The sequence below is a fragment of the Phalacrocorax carbo genome, chromosome 5 (assembly GCF_963921805.1).
Source record: "Phalacrocorax carbo chromosome 5, bPhaCar2.1, whole genome shotgun sequence".
NCBI classification, from domain to species: domain Eukaryota; kingdom Metazoa; phylum Chordata; class Aves; order Suliformes; family Phalacrocoracidae; genus Phalacrocorax; species Phalacrocorax carbo.
In genome coordinates, this window is record NC_087517.1 from 18,954,247 (window position 1) to 18,976,588 (window position 22,342).

Consider the following 22,342-nt stretch of genomic DNA (forward strand, 5'->3'; position numbering starts at 1 on the left):
GCCTTATGAGACTGATTGGGTTGTAAAATGAAGATGAAAAGCAGTGTAGATAAATGTAGAATGGTGTACCTGGAGGAAAACAGTCCCAGTTTCACATTTGAAATGATGGGCTCTGAGCTGATTGCTGCTCTTCAGGAGCAAGACCCAGACAGAGGCTGTGATGGATAGTTCCATGGAAACATCAGCACAGTGCTCAGTAGTAATAAAAAACCCACATCAAGTGTTAGAAATTCCTAGGAAAGAAACAGAATAAAAGCTGAAAGCATTGTTATAGCACTTTATAATCTATGGATCACCTGCACTTTCAACAGTGTACAGCACTGGGCCCCTCCACTCAAGAAGGGGTTATATCAGATCTGGCAAACAACAGGTCTGGGACAGCTTCAGTGTTATGGAAAACTGTTGAAGGGACCCTGCAGTATGGAGAAAGATGACTTAGGGGGGATGTGATAAGTTTAAAAGTCACACATGGCCCATAGAATACAAATGGCACCAATGGAGCCAGGCTTAAAACCAACCAGCTGTAGTTCCCTGTGCAGTTGGCTGAGAGCTCCCTGTGAGAGGATGCTCTGGATGCACAAAGTCTGCATAGGGTCAGGTGTGGAATGGGCAAGTATTTCAAAGAGAAATCCACTTGGGGTTATTAGTTAGGCGGACCTTATGGAAATAATTGGTGTTTGAGAGAGGATTAGGATGACAGTATAATTTCCTTGCCTTGTTCTTACTCTACCCTACATAGCCACTGCTGGAGGCAGAATACTGACCTGAATGCACCATCGGTCTCAAGCAGCATGGCTGTTCTTAGGCAGTTAACGGTTTTCATAGAACAAAGAAAGGAGGGAGGAAATGAGAGAGTAGAACAGCTAGTAAGAGAGGGGGAAAAAAATGAATATTGAGAGAAGGGGAAGAAAGGTGCAAGGAAAGGTGAAATATAGAGGAATAAAGGAGACTGGTATGATATTTCCTTTGACAAAGAAAAGATGTAGTGTTCTGCAAAGCTGCCATCTTCCCTGCATCCTGATCCTGTGTCCTGCACCACATGGTTTGTCTGGAGCCCAGTCTCCTTAGGTGTCAGACACGCAAGAATTAACATTTCATCCATGGCATGCCTGCCCAACCTTGATTCTGCAAGCCTTTGCTCACATGAGGAATGCCTTGAAGGGCTGGATTTTTCCATCTTATTGGAATAACATATTTGTAATATAGCTGCAGATAGCTGCAGCAGATGTGGTTGGGCTCTGCCACAGCTAAGGTCCTTGTCCATCCCAGCGTTGTCATAGTCATGGCAGAGTTCCTGACTGAGCCTATTTATTCTTACACTGGCATTATAAGAAGACTTCTTTTTCTTTCCTTTCAGAGCAACCACTACTATGTGAAGCCTCGGGTAACAGACCATCAGTTTGGCATAAGACATTATGCTGGGGAGGTAGGTGCTCATGGTGTATCTGTGAGGTGCTTGGTGTATCTTGGGCTTGAGATCCTGGATTTTAGATTTCAAAAATCAAAAATATCTCTGAGCTGCATGTTTCCATACAGTTAGTGCCCCGTATCAGAGCACAGGGAGTGTGATAGGCTTAAAGTAGGATGTCATTCTCCAATACTATATTCTCCAGCTTGGACGTTTGTTTGAGTTTCTCAGGTAACTTTTTGTTCAGGGGATAAACTTCTCCTTATTTCTGTTATTCATGTTATCTTTTCTTGGACATTCAAAAACAAACAAAACCCAAAGTAAAAGTCACAAGGAAAACTTGACTTTTGGGGAGGATAAAAGGCTAAATACCTATTACAAAAAAGGAAAAGGTCTCCAAGCCTTCAAGGTTAAATGCTGCTCTTTGTTGTGGAGAGATGGAGCAGATGGAGGTGTGTCAAGGGAGGGCACCTGCACACTGAAGAAGGGCTAACCTCCTCCTAGAATCATATCTGCTGAGCACTAGTGGTTGGGAGGTCAGGGCACTGGGTGGCATAGTCAGTATTGCCCAAAGTGAATGTAGTACCTTCCACCTTGCAGAGCATTTCCCCACAGAAACATCCCACACAAATCTCTGCACCTGTTTCACTTTGCTCCTTTTTTTGAGGTTTTTTATTTTGGTGGTTTGTTTTTGGTTTTGTTTTTTAAATTAATGGCTAAAGGCCACTTTCTTGCCAGTAACTGCAGAGCTCTGGAGCTCTTTTACCCCAGAAATTTGGATCTTGGCACGTGCCTGCTGTGTTACTGTGTAGCTATGCTGGACGTTTTATACATTGGCCTGTTAATGTAGAAGTGCTTGATGATTTATGGGGCAGTGTTCTAGTGGTTCTGTCTGCGTTGCAGGTGCTATATGATGTGAGAGGCTTTCTGGAGAAGAATAGAGATACCTTTCGAGATGATATTTTAAACATGCTGAAAGACAGCAGGTATGTCCCCCTTATGCTTGTGAGGAGGCTGCATCTGTTGGGCTGGACTAAGCCACATTCATGTAATAACCAGACCAAGGAAAGAAGTTACTTTTGTCTGAGCATCAGGCATCATTCTTTAGCATTCTTCTCTCTTGTGCTTAAGTGTCCTGGCAAAAGAAAGGAGAGCTGGAGAAGTGAGATGAGGCACAGATTTAATCAGTGCCCATCTGTCCCAGTTTTGAAAAGATCTATAAAAGCATGACAGAAATCCCTCCAGGCAATGCTGTTTTTCTCCCTCCTCTCTTCTCCCTTTCCTCTTCTTCCTCTTACCTCCCTGTCCCAACAATGGCAAATTTGTCCCTGAATGAGTCAAAGTTCTGCCATGCTGTCAAATACCAGCCTTTTTACAGAGGCTGCTTATTTTCCAGCCTGCTTGTTAGTGGAGAGCTTCTGTCCTTATCCTAAGCCAGACTGAGCTCTTCCTGTGGGACCCTAATATTGTATCCCTGTGCGGCAACATGACCCTAGAGAAGAAATAAGCAGACTTTGACCTTCAGCAAGGTCTGGAAGACAGAGGTGGGGCCTAGTAGAAGGAGAGAGGCATTTAATAACGTGGCAGACCCTAGAAGTCTTCGAGTAGCAGCTCTACCACATGCCTCTCACCACAGTCCATGTATTGCCTTTGGGCTCCAGCCTGATGAGACTGTTTCAGAACTGCATCTTCTCTCAAGCCTGCTGCAGAGTTTGCATTGTGAGCAGCCTTGAAACGACCTGAGGCAGCTAAGAGTATGAGCTGCTCGTAGATGCCTTACTTGGACAGTGGCATCTGGGGAACATTTTACACAGTGCTTGAAGCCAGAATTGTGGTCATCATTGTCCACCATAATAGAAGGACTCAGGGTTTTTCAGCAAGCTAGAAGCAGTCATAACAATAAACTGGCACAAGCAGTGCTGGAGAACATTGTGCAACTTTGTAAGAACCAGCATCCCTGTCTAAGGAGTGGCAAAACGGTGGAAGATTCCCCACAGCTGACCTACACTGAGGGTACCTCTAGAAGTCCCCTGGCCACAGAAGGGCTGTGGTTGCAATTGCATGAGCATGTCGTAGGTGCTAGCCATGAGCGCTAGGCTGGGAGGGCTGTGATACCGCACAGTCTAGCTGGAGTACCTTCAAGGTAGTTTCACCTGGGGGCATATAGCTCAAGGGAGGTGTCCTAGCCAGTGCAGAATGGCGATGTCCCTTTGTGTAATATGCCGCTTGACGGTGTGAGATGGGGTTTCTGGCTTTACGGCTGAGTGTGGCATACAGGGCAGCCCACAGGGTCTGGGCAGCCACATGGAAAGTATTCATTTCCTCACTAAAGCGCCCAGCTAAACTGCCTCTTGCAGCCACTCTGTGGCACAGCAGGAATAAAAATTAGGTGTTTCACACTGGGACAGGGCAGTAGATGAGAATGAGAGCCATCTTCTCACAGGTGGTGGATGTCTTGCATCTTCTTTAATTCTTTTCTTCTCCCTTAGGCTGGACTTCATCTATGACCTTTTTGAAAGAGTCTGCAGTCGTTGCAGTGAAGAGACACTGAAGATGGGCACCCAGAGGCGCAGACCGACTGTCAGTTCCCAGTTCAGGGTAGGATGTTTTCCAAGAGAGCAGCAGGCTTCTGGGGAGGAGCAGATGGGTAAAGCAAGGCCTGCAGCCAAGAGGAGTCGTTCATCCTTGTTTTGTGTCCAGCACCGAAAATGTGCAGGAATGTTGTAGTGTTAAAAAAAGACAGTGCCACTGCCCCAAGGATTCTGTCTGGTATAAAATGTGAGATGCTAAGACTGAGCAGGGTGGCAGAGGAAAATAATACATTGCTAAGTATATGAAGTTTTTGAGGTTCTTTGATCTTTCCTGTTGGTTTGGTGTTTCAGCTGAGTATGTGTCCTTTTAGGCTACATCTTTTACAGGTATAGTGGCAATTCCAATAAAACCTTATTGGGGGGTCCTCGCAGGTATGAATCTCAACCCCCTAGATTGTCTGCAAACCTCTTAGTTTCACAGTTTTAGTTTCCTGTAAAGTTTGAGAAACTTGTAAAAACAACTCACATCAGCTATACAGTGCTTAGAACAAGAATGGCCATGTAAGCAGTGTTAGAGTAAACTAACTGTGTGGGTGTGTTTTGGACAGGAAAGGATCTCCTGGGTTATTGAAGTTTTGGTAGGCAGAGTCAAGGAACACTAGGAATGGGAGGGCTGCATGAAGACACTATTGCATCAAATGTAGCCCTTTTCCTTCCTATAGTGACTGATCCTTTGGGTTTTGTCTTCCTGCTTTTTAGGATTCTCTCCATTCCCTGATGGCCACGCTTAGTACTTCCAACCCATTCTTCATCCGCTGCATCAAACCAAATACAGAAAAGGCAAGTCTGTCTTCCAGCAAAATGTATGCATGCGACACAGGCCTTCGTGAGCATTCACTTGCACAAACGCCTGACAGATGCCTCTGTCAGGGTCCAAACTGAGGATAAGAGCAGTTTCCCCTCAGTTGTCCCCTTCTAGTTGTTTCATAGTTGAGGAAAAACACACCCTCTTCCTGGTAACCAGATGAAAAGACTGCACGCTGAGTATGATATGGTGTAGCCCTTCTCACCTCTTTCTGTGCTTATGAAGCCTGGAAGATGAACAAGGCTTATGCAGAGCCCAAAGCTGTGGCAGAAGAAGCAGTCGCTTCTGTTTGTGGTGCCTGTAGATAATTTCTTCTGGAACGTAGGGCTTGTGCGGTAGGAAGCATCCCCTGCGGATACCTGGCTCTGAGGCAGAGGAGGTGGATGCTTCATGACCAAGTCACAGTACTTAGAGACAGGCTGGCTCTCACTTGTATCATGAGCTGTGGCAGGAAGATAGCTCTGAACTGATCGTTTTCTTTTTGTGTTTTGAAACTGCGTATGATATGGCAGAAGAAAGCTTGAGGGGGGTTTTATGCCAGAAGAGAGTTCTGCAGTTTGTCTCTAGTTTGACTGGAGAGAGGCTGCAAAGTGAACTGAGCCAGGGTTCTGCATTTTGTATGTGCTAATGCATTATATCATCGCTTTACTGCCATGATCCGACTACGACAGCAGTCTGCAGACTTTTTTTCCAGGATCTGCGCAACTCCCTTTCGCCCATTTTTCTGCACCATGCAGTGCTGTGAGGTTGCTTTCCCCTTGACCCAAACTTCCCCCTTGTCCCCTGGCAGGCCCAAATATGCAGGGTTGCCTTTCTACAGAGAAATAGATATACAGCCTGTGACTGATTGTGCTCAGAGAAACAGTCACTGTTCCAAGTCAGCAAACAAGTAATACCAAGATCAACACTTATTCTGTGTCTCTCCGTATTTGTTTTTGAATCTGCATCATTATGTAGGCACCAAACCTCTTCAGTCCAGATGTGGTGCTAAATCAGCTCCGCTACTCAGGGATGCTGGAGACAGTGAAAGTTCGGAGAGCAGGTTTCCCTATACGGCGCCTTTTCCAGGACTTTCTCAGCAGGTAATTGCTATCATTGTACCACATGCTGTTATGGCCACAACGTATACAATTCTATATGTTTATTCCTTCTATAACTGCTGTTACTGATAATGGATCTTTGTGGGATGTTTTTCTAACCATGCCCTTACTGCCCATATCATACACTGATTTGGAAGTTCTTTTGGGGACTTGTCTTTTGGGTAAAAGTCAGAATGGAAAAATAGCAAAATGGTCCATTTTAAAAAAAAAATTTTGTAGCTTTGCCACAGATTTGCATGTGCGATGCTGTGAAACTCAGCTGGTCATACTATGCAAAAAGAAAATATCATGCTTAAAACCTTTAATCTGGCAGGCTGAAGCAAATTTTAATGGAAGTATAGTTGATTAATATTGGAAAGAGTGATTATTTCTTTTAATTAGCTGCATCAAAAGGATTTCTTGACGTTTAAGGCTAGAAGGAACGATTGAACATTGCTTCCTTTGTCTCTTGGAGCATTAAATGCCACCCCTATACTGAACAAAATAACTTGTGTCTGATGGAAGCACATGTTTCAGAAAGACAGTTGTTGTTTTCTGAAAAATGCTGTTGAGTTTGTATTTTATTACTAGGATTGCAACAGTAATTGCCAGTGTGGTAGGAACAGATAAAGACTGGGGGATGGAAATTTCCAAATTGGAAGGCAAACTCGAAGAAGGGAGGTCCCAGAGGAAGAAAGACTAACAGGAGGAGGATACTTGAAGTTAAAAGATTGGCAGGGGGGAGGGAGGCAGGTAACTGTTATACATAATCTCATGAGATTTTGTTTGGTTCTTAGGTACAAGATGCTTGTGAAGGGGCCAAACTTCTCAGACAACAGCAAAGCTATATGTGCAGGCTTTCTTCAGACCTATGACAGCAGCAAGAAAGAATGGCAGTTGGGTAAAACCAAGGTACTTCAGTGTGGGGCAGGGTATGGATTTGTTCCAGCTACAAGGGGATGTGATTGCGTCTGGTGAGATTCAAGCCAGTAGAAAGGGCAAAGTAGTGATGATCCTTTAAACTGGACTACGCCACTGACCTGTAGCATCTCAAATATTTCCCATATTATGTACCTAGAGATGTAGAAGGCTTTTTGACTTTGTCTAAACTCCTTCTCGTTAACCAAGCCAGACTGATTTTGTCGTGTCTGATCCCATTTAACGATCCAAGGAGAACAAGCATGGGTATCATTGTATGCCCTTAACTCTTGCCTCTTGTGCTAGATATTTTGCTCTGCTTGGCTAACCGAAACTTGCAAGAGGCAGTGAGCTGCTGCTTGGTATATATCAAAACTGTGAATAGGTAGCTAGATCACCAGATGTGTGACAGCCTTCTGCTGTGGAAGCTCTGCTGATGGTTTGTGCAATTAGCCCAGATGCTAGCATACATTTCTAAGGGAAAGGTATCCAAATACTTCTCCCCACTTGCATAATTCAGATTTTGCATCTGTTTTGGTGAATGTTTAACACATCTCTCTTGCCTGCTATAGTCTGGAATTTTTTTTTTTTTTGCGGGGTGTGGTGGTTTGTGTTTTTTTTCTCCAGACATCCAGCTGGAAATGTACTATTTAATGGGGAGGGAGCTGCGTATTTCAGTATGAATTTTTTCAAGCCTTGAGACAGTTTCACAGAGAAATAGATGTGAGCATTGTGAGGTGTAGTGCTATAGAAATCTGGGAGTTGGAAACTGTCTTTATCACAACTTTCCACGTACTCCAGTAAATTCTTCAAAGAATATTCCGAGATGGATTGCGTCCACTGCAGACAGCATTTCTAAATAGTTGGTATGCAGTCCCTACCCAGAGCAGATGGTGGGTCCATCAAAGCAACTTTTCTTGTGTTTTTTCCCTTAAGCCTTCAAAAAAGGAGTTCAGAATATTTCCAGGGTCACAATGGAACTGGAAGTGATTCTAGTGAATATTCACATTGAATTTGTCTGGGAGATTAGATAATGATACTTGTTGGTTTGAGCAATCATTTCTTAATGAGTGGATAGACTATAATGTTTCTTAGAGAGCGAGGTCTCTCTCTCCCCTTCTTAGAGGAGTGGTAGTAGCCCAGTTGGTAGTCCAGGCTATGAACTCTCTGTTGCAACCAAGGGAACCACTAGCCATTGCTGTGGGAAGATGTGTTAACCTGAAGTTTCTAAGGCCTTCCTTCACATGCCTCCACTGATGTTCAGGAAAGAAGGTTTTATCACTTAGCCATATTTCTGCTCTATGATTGAAGTGTTCCCCATCTTTGATTTTGGGAATCTGGTGTATCCTCACTGGTTCCTGCACACCAGGAACCATTTCAGTCATTCTTGTCTGTAGATAACCCACACTGTTTCTTGTGTGGCTGCCAGTCTCACGGCATTTTTGTGTTAAAGGCTGTATGGACTCTGTGTGTGTTGCAGAGCTGCTTGTGCCTGGGAAGCTTTAGAAAGGGGTGGTTAGAGCTGGTAAACATTGCGTTTGAGCTTTCTTCCTAGCATGACAAGAGATGGAAGATTTCTGGGCTTCAGGAAGGGCAGTAGGGAAATGCATGTGAGGACCAAACTCCCATACACATACTTACCTTTTAGAGTGTAAAAGGTTATAAGCTATACAGATGGAGTCCAGGAACTACAACAGACTGACAACAAGCAGGAAATCCAGGCTGCTTTGAGCCCCTGGCAGCAATAGGATCCCTTTTCTCTTCAGCCCCTGTTGTGCGTCCTGAAGGACTGAGTCCATCTGTCAGTTTTCACTCACTCCTTGACCTGCACAAAGAAATTCTTTTGGAAAAAACAACATAGGTGTTAAATTGTGGCACACAAAACATGTTTGTATTTTGCCAAAACACTTAATGTACTCTAATGTATTTTTTTTTTAACAGTTCTGTCCTGTAAACTAGCACTTGGCTGAAGAGCTGTATGTGGCATGTTGGTAAACAGCAGTCTCCCTGCTAAGGTGCTGGTTGCTGTCAGGTCTGAATATTGGGGGAAGAAAGAAATTATTAAGAATGGCAGTCTTTGTATCTCTTTCTTTATGACTGAGAAAGAAAATTGAAAGGATTTGGGAAGCAGCTGAGCCATCTTGTGTGGTTGTAGAAGTTATTTTCGATTCGGCATGGTCTGGATTAGAGATGTGTGTTCTGGTAGAGGGGAGCAGTTCTATTTATTCTAAAGAATAGATCACTCCAAGGCTGTCCTGGCCTGTTCCATCCTTGCTGCCATGCTGAACGGCTGGCCAGCCCCTGGCTGCTGCAAGGTGCTGTCACCATTGCCTTTCCATTTCATTCTTCAGATGAGTTGCTTGATGTTTTTTCCCAAGCTCAGATGGTGGCAAAGCCATTTCATTGCTCCCCTGGAGACCCCTCTTGCAACTCTGTGATAGTGCCCCCCGAAACCCTGGCCCTAGGTAAGCAGATGCCAAGGTGAGGCTGTGCACAGCAGTGGTGCTTCCTGGTAGTCCCTCCCCTGCTGCCTGCATCCAGCTGTTGTGCCCTGGTTTTGGATTACAGAGTGCTTTGTCTGCATTCATATTTTAGCTGGTGCTAGGTAACTTGGGTTGATGAAGAGAAGAGCCCTAATTTTTCCAGAGGCTTTCAGGTAAGGGTGAAGTGAAGCTACCAGCTGAGGGGCACAGAGTCCTAGTCATTGTGCTGGAGAGGAAGCCCCCTGTGTGCTTTTCCTGCCACTTTTGCTGCTACAGGTGCAGCTCTGGGTACCCAGGTAGCAACTCCCAGCACCAGGTGAGAACTAACCTTCGCTTATGGAGACAGCAGTAGCTACTGAAAGGTGTGACAGGCCAATGGGGATGTAACCCAGGAAGAAGTATAAGGGGTGGGTGAAGAGCAAAGCTTATAGAAGGGGGAATACTTCCTGCAAAATGAATGGAAGGATAATTATATCCCTAGCAATTGTTTGGAGGAGGAAGGAAAAGACTCTGTGAATTAGTGCAGGGGATTGTGAAGCTTGGGAAAGGAAATGGGGGAGGAAGGGCAGGATGATCTTTGTGTTTTTCATTAAGAATAGAGCAGCTGCTGTGCTGGCAATTGTCAAATTAATGTTTATAAGAGGTATTAATGTATATATGGCATGTTTTATCCGGTGGCATGGTGGAGATGAGGGCTTGGATGCAAACAAGCGGCGTGATGATGGAAGAGCTTGTGCTAAGGTGCCCTTGTCTTCACTGGTGATGTGCTGGGATGGAGCAGCAGCTTCTGAGCCCCTTTCCTCAGTGCACCTGGACCTTCTGCCATACTTGTCTATAGCCACAACACAGATTTCCTAAGGCTGTTTAACGCAGTAATCCTTGCTGTTTGAAAGCATTCATTTCCACATTTCGACCTGCTGTTTTGCAGGGCCTGTTTGAAGTAAGAGGTTTCTGTAGGCTATTTGGCATCCAGGTCCCAGTGACCCACTTCCTGCTTTCCCAGTGTTGTCCCCAAGAATCATATGATCCCACTTATGTACACATGGGTGCACACGCGGTTACATTTGTGTCTGCTGATCTACATGTAACCTTAACACGTTCACTGTTGCATGGATGGTGCATGCAGGCACTGAGGTTGTGTGAGGAGTACTGTGGTGCTGCACCATGGTTTAAAATTTGGCCAGTGTCTAATAGAGGCAGATATGATAGAAGTAACCTTGTACATTTTGTTTAATCATCCCTTCCTCAGATGAAAGTGATCTGTTTTCAAAAAGTGACTATGAATTATGACAAAGAAATGGCCTCCTTCCAGATTATTTCCACAAGGCATCAAAAGCATTTCTGGATTTGAATACATTTTACTCTTCCTTGTCATCTACAGGAGTAAAAAAACAAAACTCAAAATGCCAATAGCTTATAACTAGATATTGCTATGTTATTTGAGATTGACCCCTCGCTCTCAAGCATCTATAGAAAACCCTACAGGATTAGGGTTGGGTCTTGTTGAACTCTGCATGCCTCAGAGTTAGGTTTTTCCCCCCTCCTTACTGGCACATCAGAGTCTATGCTTGCTATCAAGATACCGATGGACTGAATATTTTTGCAGTTTGTTGAAGATAATGGACTGAGACAGTGTTTTGCTGGTTGCATTCTTGAAATGGGTGATTGCTCCTTGGTTCTGGAATGTAATGGAAAGCGCAATCCCTGCCTCAAAGAAGTTTTTAAAAGATTGTTGAGTTGACAGAGGGAGTGGATGTGCAACTTGCAGGGAAGGATGCCAGCTTCATGGTTGGCAGTACCTTGATAATGAACCTTCTTTTAAGGCTACCCAAGGTTACTTAGTCATTACAAAGCAGCTGATTTCTTAAGGCCATCTTAACGGAAAGGGCTTCCCAGGAGAAATTTGAGTCCAGGGAAGCCTCTGGCAATGGGTGGTAACTCAGGGAGAGGTTTCAGTACATGGTGGTCATTGCAGAGGGGAAAAAAGAGCCTAAATAAGTGATGAGGCTAAAAGCAGTGATGGAAGGGAAGGTATACATAGATATAAGGGGAGGTAAGTGGTAGGGGGAGTTTGTGCAGAACTCTGGACAGATGGCTGTTCAAATCTCTGAACATCTCCCTGGGCTCTCAGCATAGCCACATGGATCCAATAAATTTGTAAGTAGTTTTTACTGACCAGTGTAGTTCTGCAGACGGAGGAGTGTCAGCTCACAGCTTGTGTTCATGGCAGTACTTTAACAGGTGGGGCAGCACTCTCCCAGTGTAGTCCATTCTGCTGCTGGCCCTGGCAGTGATTTAGCCAATGTCAGGCAGCAGGTCACACGAGCGTGGCCATATGGCAGTTGCTGCTGTGACTGCAGCTTGTATGGACGTACTTTAGCCAACTTTAATCTAGGCTGGGTACTGCTAGCAGTGCACCCACCGTGGAGGGCCGGGGAGCTCCATGCAGGCTGCAGTCCATCTCAAAAAGCAAAGCATTTATTTCAACAATTTGTGCTGAACTCTGTGCTAACATAATGCAAGCAGCGGATTTAAAGTAGCTCAGATGTATCATCGCAATTCCTGTAAACATGCCCTTACCTCGCTTGTATCTCCGTGCTTTTGTCTCTAAGATAGCACCGTCATCCCTCACGAAAGCATTTAGCACTGAGCAGAGGTTTGAAATACAGGTGATGGAAGATGCTTGAGAATGAAAATACTGGACCCAGAAGTGCAATCTCCACATAATTATTAGTAATTACTAAATTACAAAAAAATCTCCAAGTAATACTTGAAGACCTCTCCTATCGGGGCTCAGTTCCTTCCTGAACCTTTTCAGCAAGGAAGCACCTCCACCTCCCAGTTTCTGGAGGTTGGTGGAGGGCGTCAGCTTCTGCCCAGAGCTGGTGGAGCGGGGTACAGTCAGTTCCGCACCTCGACAGGGCTTTTAGCTTTCGACTGTCTTCCATTATGAGGATTGCTGTTAAGATTGCTTCCTGCAGTCTAGAAACCTAAATGTTCCTCCCTTTCCCTGAAATGCGGAGGCGTTTCTTTGCAAAATATTTAATCACCCAAGTAGGTATCAGTGCCTGCTGCAGGGAGGTGCTGGATTGTGCGGGGAAGGCTGTCAGCCGGGAAAGAGTTAATCCCAGGCGCAAGCAGAGGCTCTCCTCCGCCTCCCTCCTCTTTCCCTCCTTCCTCCGCTCCCTCCCTCTCGCTCTCTTTTAAGTCTTGACCACAGAGTGAGGGAGGCGGGGGCTGGGCGCAGAGTTTGGCTGATGTCGCTGCAAAACTTTCCGCTGCCGCCGTGAGCGGGGGCGGCCGGGGGAGGCGGCCGGGCGGGCGCTGGAGCCCCGGCAGCGGCGGGCGCTGGAGCCCCGGCAGCGGCGGCCGCCGCGCCCCCCGCGCCGCCCCGCTCCCCGGGGATGAGATCCCCCGGCGCCCCCGGGGACTGACTTCTTTCCTCTCTTTGTGTTTATTGAAACTCCTCCCCGTGGCGTCAGGTTTTCCTGAAGGAGGCTCTTGAGCAGAAGCTGGAGAAGGATCGGGAAGAGGAGTTGAGGAAAGCAGCTATAGTCATCCGGGCCCACGTCTTGGGCTACATGGCAAGGTCAGTGCTGGGGGCTGCCCCACCGTCCCTGTGCTTGCGTGCCTGGGTTGCCCCGACCCCTGCTTTGCTCTCTAGTCCCCTCGCATCCCTCCCTTCTTCCCCTCCTGTATTCCAAGGGAGCGCTGCAGGGTCTGCCCTCCCTGCCGGCACCAGTTCTGCTGAAACCTTTCTGCACCTTTGCCACCTCTTCTTCAATTCTGTGCACGCTTGCACCCTCCCTCAGCGCTGCTCAGCAGGCTTCGGCGGGGACCTCCGTAGCCATTGCTTGCCTCCGATGACACCTTTTCCTCGCCTTCAGGGCTCTCCTGGCTGGGCCGCACTTAGGCTCCTTTTCCTGGTGCCTGTCTACTCTGTTTTCTGCCCCCTCTGCAAATTGCTTTTTCCTCACTTGCAGCTCTGCCTTTGCTCACCCTCTTTCCTCGCCCTGCCTGTTTGCCTCGTGATCTCCCTCTCTTTTTAATTAACTCTCCAGAATTGGTTTTTGGCCAGCTTTGCACCAGTAATCTCCTGCCGCTCCCTTTTGCACCTGACCGGGGAGGGTTGGGAGAACCAACTGCAGACAAGCCACCCCTCCTCTGCCCCTCTCAGTCAGTGTGACAGCTGACTCCTTAATGGCTGTGGCATGCACACTTAATCCCAGCAAGATGCTCTTTCCTGGCTGGTCTCTGCTCCAGACACCTGTCAGTCAGGGGTGTGAGGAGGTGAAATCCCTGGCCAGCAGAGCTGTTCCGGCAGGCACTCGTCTTAGAGCTCTAGTTACACCAGGTAGCTCATTTTGCGTTGGGAAATGTGTGCAAGGGTTGTACCCTGCCTCGCCAGCGTGGAATATCAGTAAAATACATGCTTGGTCTTGGGGGCTCTTACTCATTTATTCCCCTCTAGGAAGACAAATGAGCTAGCTCTATTTTTTGTACATCAGATTGCAAGTCCTTTGTGTCAGGGCCACTGCTCTATTTTACCTTGAGTCTAGCATTTGGAAAGAGGGGTAGGGATTAGCACAGGAAAATTGATTTTTCTGGGAAACATCACTTCAGGCAAAGTGGATTACTGCTTTTGTGAGTTCCTGGGAAGGTAGCTGCTGCCCTGCAGGGCTGTGATGGAGGGTGTTGCAACAGTGTTCTGCTTGGCTAGAAATCTTGTGGTCCTCTAGTCCCCACAGACCTGAATTCCTCATCCCACATGGTGGTCTTCTGAGTCTCTTAAGAACAAGCTGTACTTGTGCAGCCAGAGTGGAAATACAAGCAGCTGGTGATAACTGGATTTTGCAGGGGAGGAGAGCAGAGAGTGAAGAAAGAGCTAGGGAGGGAGATGGGAAAACTTTCCCTGTGAAGAGTTTCCAGTTGCACTGCACCTGTGTTGGAGACGGTCCAGCGAGAGGGGGTTCATCTGGGCAAGTGGTGAATGGTCTGGGCAGAGTGGGCAGAGGTCAGGAGTACCAGTGTGCACCACCTGAAGCTTGATACCATTTATGTTAGTTTTGCAGGTACAATGTATTTAAATTTGTTTGCTCTCATGCAAAGTAGGTTGGCGAAGAGGGTACATATGCCACAGGAAGGGTTTTGCTGGCTTCTCCCCCTTTGTGAACTTGTTCTGTGAGCCTGGAGGACCAGTCCTAAGAGTGAAGACGTTTTCTTTGCTCTCATTCCCTGCAGCCTAGTATCTCTGACTGATCACTAAAACGTGAGACAAGAAAATCAAGCCCATTCAAATGACCCCATTTTTCGTAGCTAATCTGTGGAACTCTGAGCTGCAGGTAACAGCTTCACCAGCTAAAATATGCACAACTGTTCCCAGTCTTGCAGGATCCATGTACAAATTTGAGTTCTGTGTCCCTGGATTCTGCAGGACCTTATTGCTCAGGGGAAAAAGACAGTAGGAAATTATTCCATAGACCTGTGTTGTCTAGTCCTTGGAGGCATAACTGCTAACTACTGCTCATTGACAGAATATTTAACTAAATTCCAAATGCAGCATTGGAACCTTGCAGCCACCTCACCTTCTCTTGTGATATATGGTCAGGATATCTCCCAGTTTCTCGGCATGGGCTGCAGATCGCATTTTTTTGGCCAGCGCAAGAGGGCGAGTGGAAGGCTGAACAAGGGGAGTGAAATTCATGGCCCACATGCAGCAATTCCAGCTGAAGAGCGTCTGCAAGCTTGGCTGTGGTCATGAGGAATGAGGGGGCACTTCAGTCCGGCAGATTAGCAGGCAGAGGCGGCCTGTAGCTGGGCAGGTCCTGGCACATGTTGCACTTCAGAGAGTTTCTGGCAGATGCATTTTGTAAAAGTCAGAGTGCCCTTTTTGATGCACTTATTTCTGCCTTGGCAGAGGGTATGTGTGCAGCTGTTCACAGCCCGTGTGCAGGGCACAGCGAGGACAGAGGGAGCAGGGGTGAGGGGGCTGCAGCCTAGGAGCAATTAATCTAAAACCTCCCACTTCTTATCACCTCTTTCCTTTCCTCCTCTTTTCTCTCTGCTTCCTCCCTTTGACTTAATACTTATGGAAAAGAGCGTGACTTCTGCACACTACTGCTATTAGCATCCCTCTCCTGATTTTTTTCACTAGGCTGATGTATCTGATGTGCAGGGAGGTGGCAAGCTGTCAGCATGGGTCCCTGTTTCCATTTGAAACGGGTTTGATTGCCAGGAAGGGGATTTTGACGTGTGCCTTTTCCTCAAGGGGTTGCAGAAGGTCTGTGGGAAGGATATGTGAGAACACTGTGCTATTTCCAGTGTACTTTCTAAGACTTAAGACCTCATAGGATTACTGTAGCCTGCTGGCCCAAGATCCTGGGTAACAGACTCACAGAATTTTCATCTGCAAATTCTGGTTTGGAGTAAAGAAGGTTTTGATTTGAATAGTACCAATGATTGTTTCCCTACAGCAAGGTATTAAGGTGTCTAAATATATTCAATTACTTTAAAAAATGTCTTCATATTTCCAGCCTGAATAGACTTGAGCTTCAGGTCAATTAAATCTTCTTATGTCCCCTGTTGGATAAATAGAAATGCCACCCAAAAATGTGGGTACTTTGACTGGGATCGAGTCTTTCCTTAGCCTTCTCTTTCTTAAGGTCATGGGGCAAGCACTCTGTTTCTATAAGCCAGGATTTCCTCAGAAATCACTTGAGGGTCTAACGTTGTTTTTGAAATGGAGGTGCTAACACTGAACACAGGATAAAAGTAGCAGTGCAGTCACCTTCTACACAGTATCTCTGCTTGCAAGTGTAAGAATCCCAGTAGTATTTTTCCCATAGCATTGTGTTGGGAGTTTGCCTTCACCTGATGATCCCTCTGGCCCCTAAATCCTTTTTTGACTTGCTACTTCCTAACTCCCACATCAGGTGTGTTTGGCCTTTGGTTCTTCAACAGAAGACCTTCTGTTTGCTCTTTCGAATTGTTTAATGTTTGCTTGAATCTAGCTTACAAATTGATCCAGATTACTGTGTAATAGTAACCCTTTTGTTATTTGCCCAGTTTGTGTATCATGTACAAACTTCTACCAGTGATTTTTTTCAGGTCCCTGATAAAAATACTCTGTAATGCAGAGGCAAGAACTGACTTTTCTAGAATTTCGCTGGACTACAGAAATACTGAATGATGATTCTCTTCTTTTGGGGCCCTACCATGTTTTTTGGTTTTAAAGTATGGCAAAGTTGATTTTGATATCATTATTGTTTAAGCAAAATGTTGTGCAAGTATATGTTTATGGAAGCCCGTTACAATGTTACGTTCAGCAATCAATATTGTAGTATCACTGTGTTTTCCCAGAAACAGTAATGAGATTAAGGTGAACAGATCTATTTTTGCCCCATTTTTGCTTTTCCTGGAGTAATTTGCTTTTGGCCACTTAAAAGGTGGGGCAGTATGGGACTTCGTTCTCATACAGTAAGGCCATTTGTATGTTTTTGTTATAATAAATCCACACTTGGTGATTATGCTAATTGCACAGTCAATGTGTGTGATGTGCAATGCAGGAGTCTTTGGACCAGTGGACCTTCTCTTTCCCTGTGCCAAATATCTGTCCTTTATCCTCTGGGGGTCTTCACAAAAGTAGGTGCCCACGGAAGCAAACTCGTGGTAGATACAGGAGTGAGAACAGTAAGGAGAACATGATTTATGGGTATTGGCAGTAGAGGAACAGGAATCATGTCATTTCTGAGCAACATTTTTCTGAATTCATCTTTCTGTGGATATGGTAAGATTGGTCAATATACCGGGGCATGGGAAATGCAAAGTGTGTGTTGCTTCATGGCGCATTAAGTGTCTGGTTCTGTTTTTAGGAAGAAGTATCAAAAGGTGCTAGCCAGTGTTGTTGTTATCCAAAAGAACTACCGAGCATACTTCTGGAAGAAGAGCCTGCTGCGACTGAAGGCCTCTGCAGTCACCCTGCAGAAGCACTGGCGTGGCCGCCTGGCTCGCAGCCTCTACCAGCACCTGCTGCAGCAGGAACTCAGGCGGAAGCAGGAAGTAGAGGAGAGAAGGAGGCAAGAAGAGGAAGAACAGATCAGAAGAGAGGAAGAGGAAAGACAATGGCAAGAAGAGGAGGAGCGTAGGAGGAAACAGGAGGAGGAAGAGGTGAAGGAAAGGTACAAGATGGTATCTTGCACTCATCATTCCCTAGCACTAAAGCTGCTGAGGTGTAAAAGCGGTTGTGGGGCATTGGCATGATGGTAACACAGGAACAGCAATTGGATGAAACACTGTCCCAGTGCCAGGGGGCAGAGTTGGGGTGGACTGTGGGCAGCTCAGAACACAAAACAGAGTGGAAAAGGAGTATCCTGCTTCCTTTAGGAAAGCTAATTCCAGTGTATTTTTACCTCTGTTTAGTGTTTTTCTACTTTGACATGTACATGAAAAGAGGCAGTTTCACTGATAGGGCAGAGATGCATAATTTTCTCATTGCCTTTGCAGTGGTAAAGGAAGTTTTATGCAGTTTCCAAAATCTGGTGGAATTAGCAGCATGAGAAGGTCCCAGAGTTCATGGGTCTTGGTGTGTCCAGTATGCTGGCTCAGAGAGCAAGATGGGCAGCACACCTGTGCTGCTACGGCAGTTCTTACGCTCACGAGAACAGACATCCTCTCCCTGTTCCTGTTGCTGTGTATCTCTTGTCAGGGATAAGGATGCGTCGAGAGATCAGGAGGGGAAAGGAAAGGCTCGTATAACAAAAAGAGGCAGTCTGTGAGCAGTGACAGTATACCTCTTGAGAATGCTGCACCTCATGCATCATTTACTGTTCAGTCCATGGTTACCTACATCCTATCCAAACTGGGGATGTCTCTTGACAGTCTTTTGTTTTAAGATGCATAAAACTTCAACTACAAGAGTATTTTGTAAGTTTGAACAAATAATCCTGTGACATCTTTTCATAAATAGTTGGTTACGTTTCTTATAGGCTTTTGTTTTATACTTGTCCTGAAGTTGGATCTTGCCAGACTAAAATGTGTGAAAAGCATCAGAAAATTATAAGGTTAGAAGAATGTCACAAGGAAAAGAGGTTGCCTGTGGTTTCATTGGAGACAGTAGGGTGATGTATCTGCTGGGACAAGACATGGAGTCAGTGACCCCAATGATGAATAGTTAGGTGAAGGAATTTGTTGAACTACACTGTAGGCTCCATTTTATCAATGTGTCAATATCGAACAACAGCCTCATCAGCAACATGAAGCTCTGCAAGCTCACCGTGCCAATAACTAGTTTCCAGATATCAAATGCTACAGATGCTTTCAAGTCTGAAGTCCTCATTGTACTAAGTAGAGCTTGTCCCTACCTAGTTTTAGATAAAAGGACCTATTTAGCTTATTCATTCTAGTGTGTTTCTGCCCCTGCCCTCTAGTGCTCAGCCCATGAAAGATGTGTTGAACCCAGCATCGTTGTAAAGAAGTGTCAGTGTTCCTAGGAATTAGGTGAACTGCTCATTTTGCTTTCACTTTCTACTTGATGTCAGATGGCTTCATTCAGAGTGAGTAGCCAAAAGGCACTAGCAGACCAACTTGACTCAATCGTGAATTTCCATTTGACCTCAAAAATGAGGTGGAAGTCTACAGGAATTGAAAATTGGTTAATCTACTGAGAACAAGCAAAAAACCTCAACACGTGTGCAGAGACAAAATTAGAAGGGCCAAGATGCAAACTGAGCTATAACAAACTAAAAGTTGGCCTGCAGTTATTTTGCATACATTGTGAGTAAAAAGGAGACATGGAGCAATTTGGTCTTCTGTTCAACAGTAAGAAAAAATTGTAATGTTGAGAAAGCCAAGGTATTTGATGCTATTTTTATTTGCCTTCCCCAAAAGGCTTAGCTGTTGGATGCTAAATACAATTAGCACAGATGTGCAAGAATTCAGAACCTAGCAGGGAAATAAAAGGTCAGACAATGCTCAGATAAATCAGATTCAAAGAAGTCATCTGGACTCAGTGAAATTAATGTTTGGGTATTTTGAGAACCAGCTGAAGCAGTTTGAATCAGTAGCTATTTTGTTTCTCCTTTGTGGATAGCAGTGGAGTTTCCATAAAACTGGGAGATTCCAGACATAATGACCCCCTTTTAAAATGGGAAAAGGAAGAATGAGGGTTTGTGGACCAGGCAGCCTAACCTCAATTTCAGGAAGATACTGAAACAAATAATCAAACAGTTACAAGTGCTTGATAAAGGAGTTAAGAGCCAATGTATATTTCTGAAGAACAAACAGCATTAAAGTTACCTGTTTCCTTCTGTGATAGCTTATGACGTGCCTTGTGGATAGGGAAAAGCTGTAGAGGGTAGGTGAGGGCTTTGACATGCTGTGGCAATACTCTAAGCCACTATAAGGAATGTGGTTTGGAAAAAAGTGTATGCAACAAGACTAGGATTTATGGTTTTACTGCATTGTATTATTGCATTTTAATTAGTAAACAGTAGTAGGTTTTTGTTAAATAGGAGAGAACTCTTGGATGGGCTTCTTCTGTGGTCTGTGCTGGATGTGGTACTAGTGCAATGTTTTCATATTAAGTTGCATGAGGAGATATGAGTATCCTTATTAAACTTGCAGATAAAACCATCTGGTGAGGGGCTGTAGGTATATAGCTAGACAGGATTACAATTCAAATAATTTTGGCAAATTGAAGAAATGGTCTGAAAAACATAGGATAGCATTCAATACAGACATATATAGATCTACAGTTAGGAATATTCAAATGCACAGAGAGAGGAGGAGGAATGCCTGCTTCAGCAGCAGGAAGGTCTGGAGGCTAAGCTGAGTATCAGTCACCAGTGTCATGCTGTGTGAGAGGAGAAAGCAAATGCCATCTATAAACAGGATTGTTTCTGTAGGATGTGGGGTGATTCTTCTGTTCCGCTTGGCACTGGTAGGGCTTCAGTTGGAGTGCTGTCCCTAGTTGTGGGTATCTCATTTCAGGAAGAGTGTGGATCAGTTGGAGATGGGTGGAAAGCACCAAGAAATATCAGAGGTCTGAAAGATGTGAGGAACAGTTGCAGGAATTAGTGTGTAGATTGTAAGTGGTATTCCTGTTTTGTTTTAAAATGGTTCTGTTTCTTGAACCCTCATCTTATTTAAGGAAGTTGTTTAACTCATGACTACTGCTAGAGATCTTTCAGTAGGGTTGCAACCATCTGGATCTCACGTGTGTCAGCTTTCATTTATAAACATTTCCTGGATTATTTTTTTTTGAGAGAGAGCGAGCGCACAAGAGTGAGAACTTTAAGGAATTTGTGACTTGCAACTGCAGTTTAGTATTTGGCTGGGAAAAGCTGCATGGCCTGGGAAATAAATACTGTTGCCCTCCTGTTCTGCTTGAGGTTGAATCTATAGATTTAAAAGTTACCACTGCCAGCCTCAATTTAGCTGCACAGTGGTTGCTACAGGCAGTCTTCCATCCAGCCACATCCTATCCCTTTTCCCTGTGCACGACCCTGGCATTTGTCTGTCTCCTAGTTCAGTTGTATGTGGCGTGCTTGTGATGGAAAAACTGGCCATAGTGACAGTATTCCCTTGGAGTCCAACCTTTTTGATCTGAGTGGAGATGCAGCACTGTGGGATAGTTTGTTTTTTTTTTTTTCCTCTACTCATGTTTACTAACAAACTCTGACTCTTACAGCCTTTACTAGTAAACTAGGTTTTGCATGCCACTGAGAAGTTATGCAAGCTGGAGTACCCAGGTCTTCAGAACAGAAAGTTCTCAGCTTAGTCATTTAACAAGTACAAAAATTTGGTAACTTTTTGAGGGCTTTGATATAGTAAAAGCAAAACACAACACAAATTCAATGCTGGTTTTGCAGTAATTCTGTTCTGTGTTTTTTTTTTTTTTTTTAAAAAAAGAAATGCTGTTTCCTGGTGTCTGTCAATTGTGCATGTGCAACCTTATTTAATATCCATGGACGTAAAGTACTTCAGAAAATTCCATTTACATTTATCATGAGTCTAACTGATCTGCCTTTCTGTCACTGTTTCCAGTGTCCTTCCTAGTGTGTTCCAACTAATCCAATTTCCTGATTGATCTGAAAGTTAAGTGCATGGGGAAAATCTGTTGTATCCACAAAGGTCATGCCAACCACAGAGAATTGGATTTTTACCAAATTACAAAAGCTTTTAAATCAGTCTTACAACAGGTACCTTATCTTAACCTTATCCATGGAGGGATGATGTGCCCATGTAATCCGAAAGCCTCATGTAAGAGAATGGGGACTGTCTCTTGACTATCACGTCTTGTTTTTAACAGAGAAAAGGAGCAACTGAATGCACTACTCCAGGTGGCTCAGGTAAGTTTAACAGTTGTTCTTTTCATATGTCTTCTCTGAGTATCTGTGAAGGGTCCTTCATTGCTTGCTCTTTGCCTGGAGCTAATGTTGTTATTGTGGAAACACTAATGAAAAAATGGGCTTTGTTCCCTCCAAACTTGCCGGTGTTTGGTATTGGCAGAGGTGCATAGAGTGGTGCACACATAGGTGGGTTTTTTTTTTTTCAAGGCTCCTGTACCAGCTTGCACGGTTCCTATTTGAAAATTTCTGTATTGACCGTGCAGCATCTTTTTTTATCTCTACTGCTTGAGCTTATGACCTTGTGAAGTGCTACTCTGTGACACAGTCTGTTTTGCTGGATTGTTGCCTCTGACAGCAAAAATAAGAGTGCGGGTGGCTGCTACCATGGTTAAAATAAACGCCTTGTAACTGATCTAATTGTTTGTTAGTACTTGATATATCAAAGAGTAGGCCACCTACCCTGAGGTTTGTGAAAGCAGCTGTGTATCATCTTCTTTCTTTTCCCAAACCACTTGTTCCCCAGTTTCAGGCCAGCTCTGTTCAGAAGAGATGATGGATTAGAGTATAAAAATGCATTTGTCCACAAGTAGGAGTCAAGTAGAGAACAAGCAGCAGGGTAACTGTAAAGAAAACAAGGATTGTGGCTTAAATGGGACAATTCATTGGCTGCATTGTCATACTCCTATCAGGAAGTACATTAAATCCTTTTGG

At 44.8% G+C, this 22,342-nt stretch overlaps 1 protein-coding gene across 1 annotated transcript in view; it reads left to right on the forward strand.

The window, feature by feature from the left end:
• The window catches only part of LOC104052764 (unconventional myosin-X), a 93,652-nt gene that overhangs the window by 45,643 nt on the left and 25,667 nt on the right, over positions 1-22,342 (forward strand). Inside the window, exons 16-24 of the mRNA XM_064451443.1 lie at positions 1,358-1,426; positions 2,312-2,394; positions 3,898-4,006; positions 4,699-4,779; positions 5,762-5,886; positions 6,681-6,795; positions 12,767-12,873; positions 17,156-17,461; positions 21,592-21,631. Coding sequence (XP_064307513.1) covers positions 1,358-1,426; positions 2,312-2,394; positions 3,898-4,006; positions 4,699-4,779; positions 5,762-5,886; positions 6,681-6,795; positions 12,767-12,873; positions 17,156-17,461; positions 21,592-21,631 — 1,035 coding nt within the window. The remainder of the gene's footprint in view (positions 1-1,357; positions 1,427-2,311; positions 2,395-3,897; positions 4,007-4,698; positions 4,780-5,761; positions 5,887-6,680; positions 6,796-12,766; positions 12,874-17,155; positions 17,462-21,591; positions 21,632-22,342) is intronic.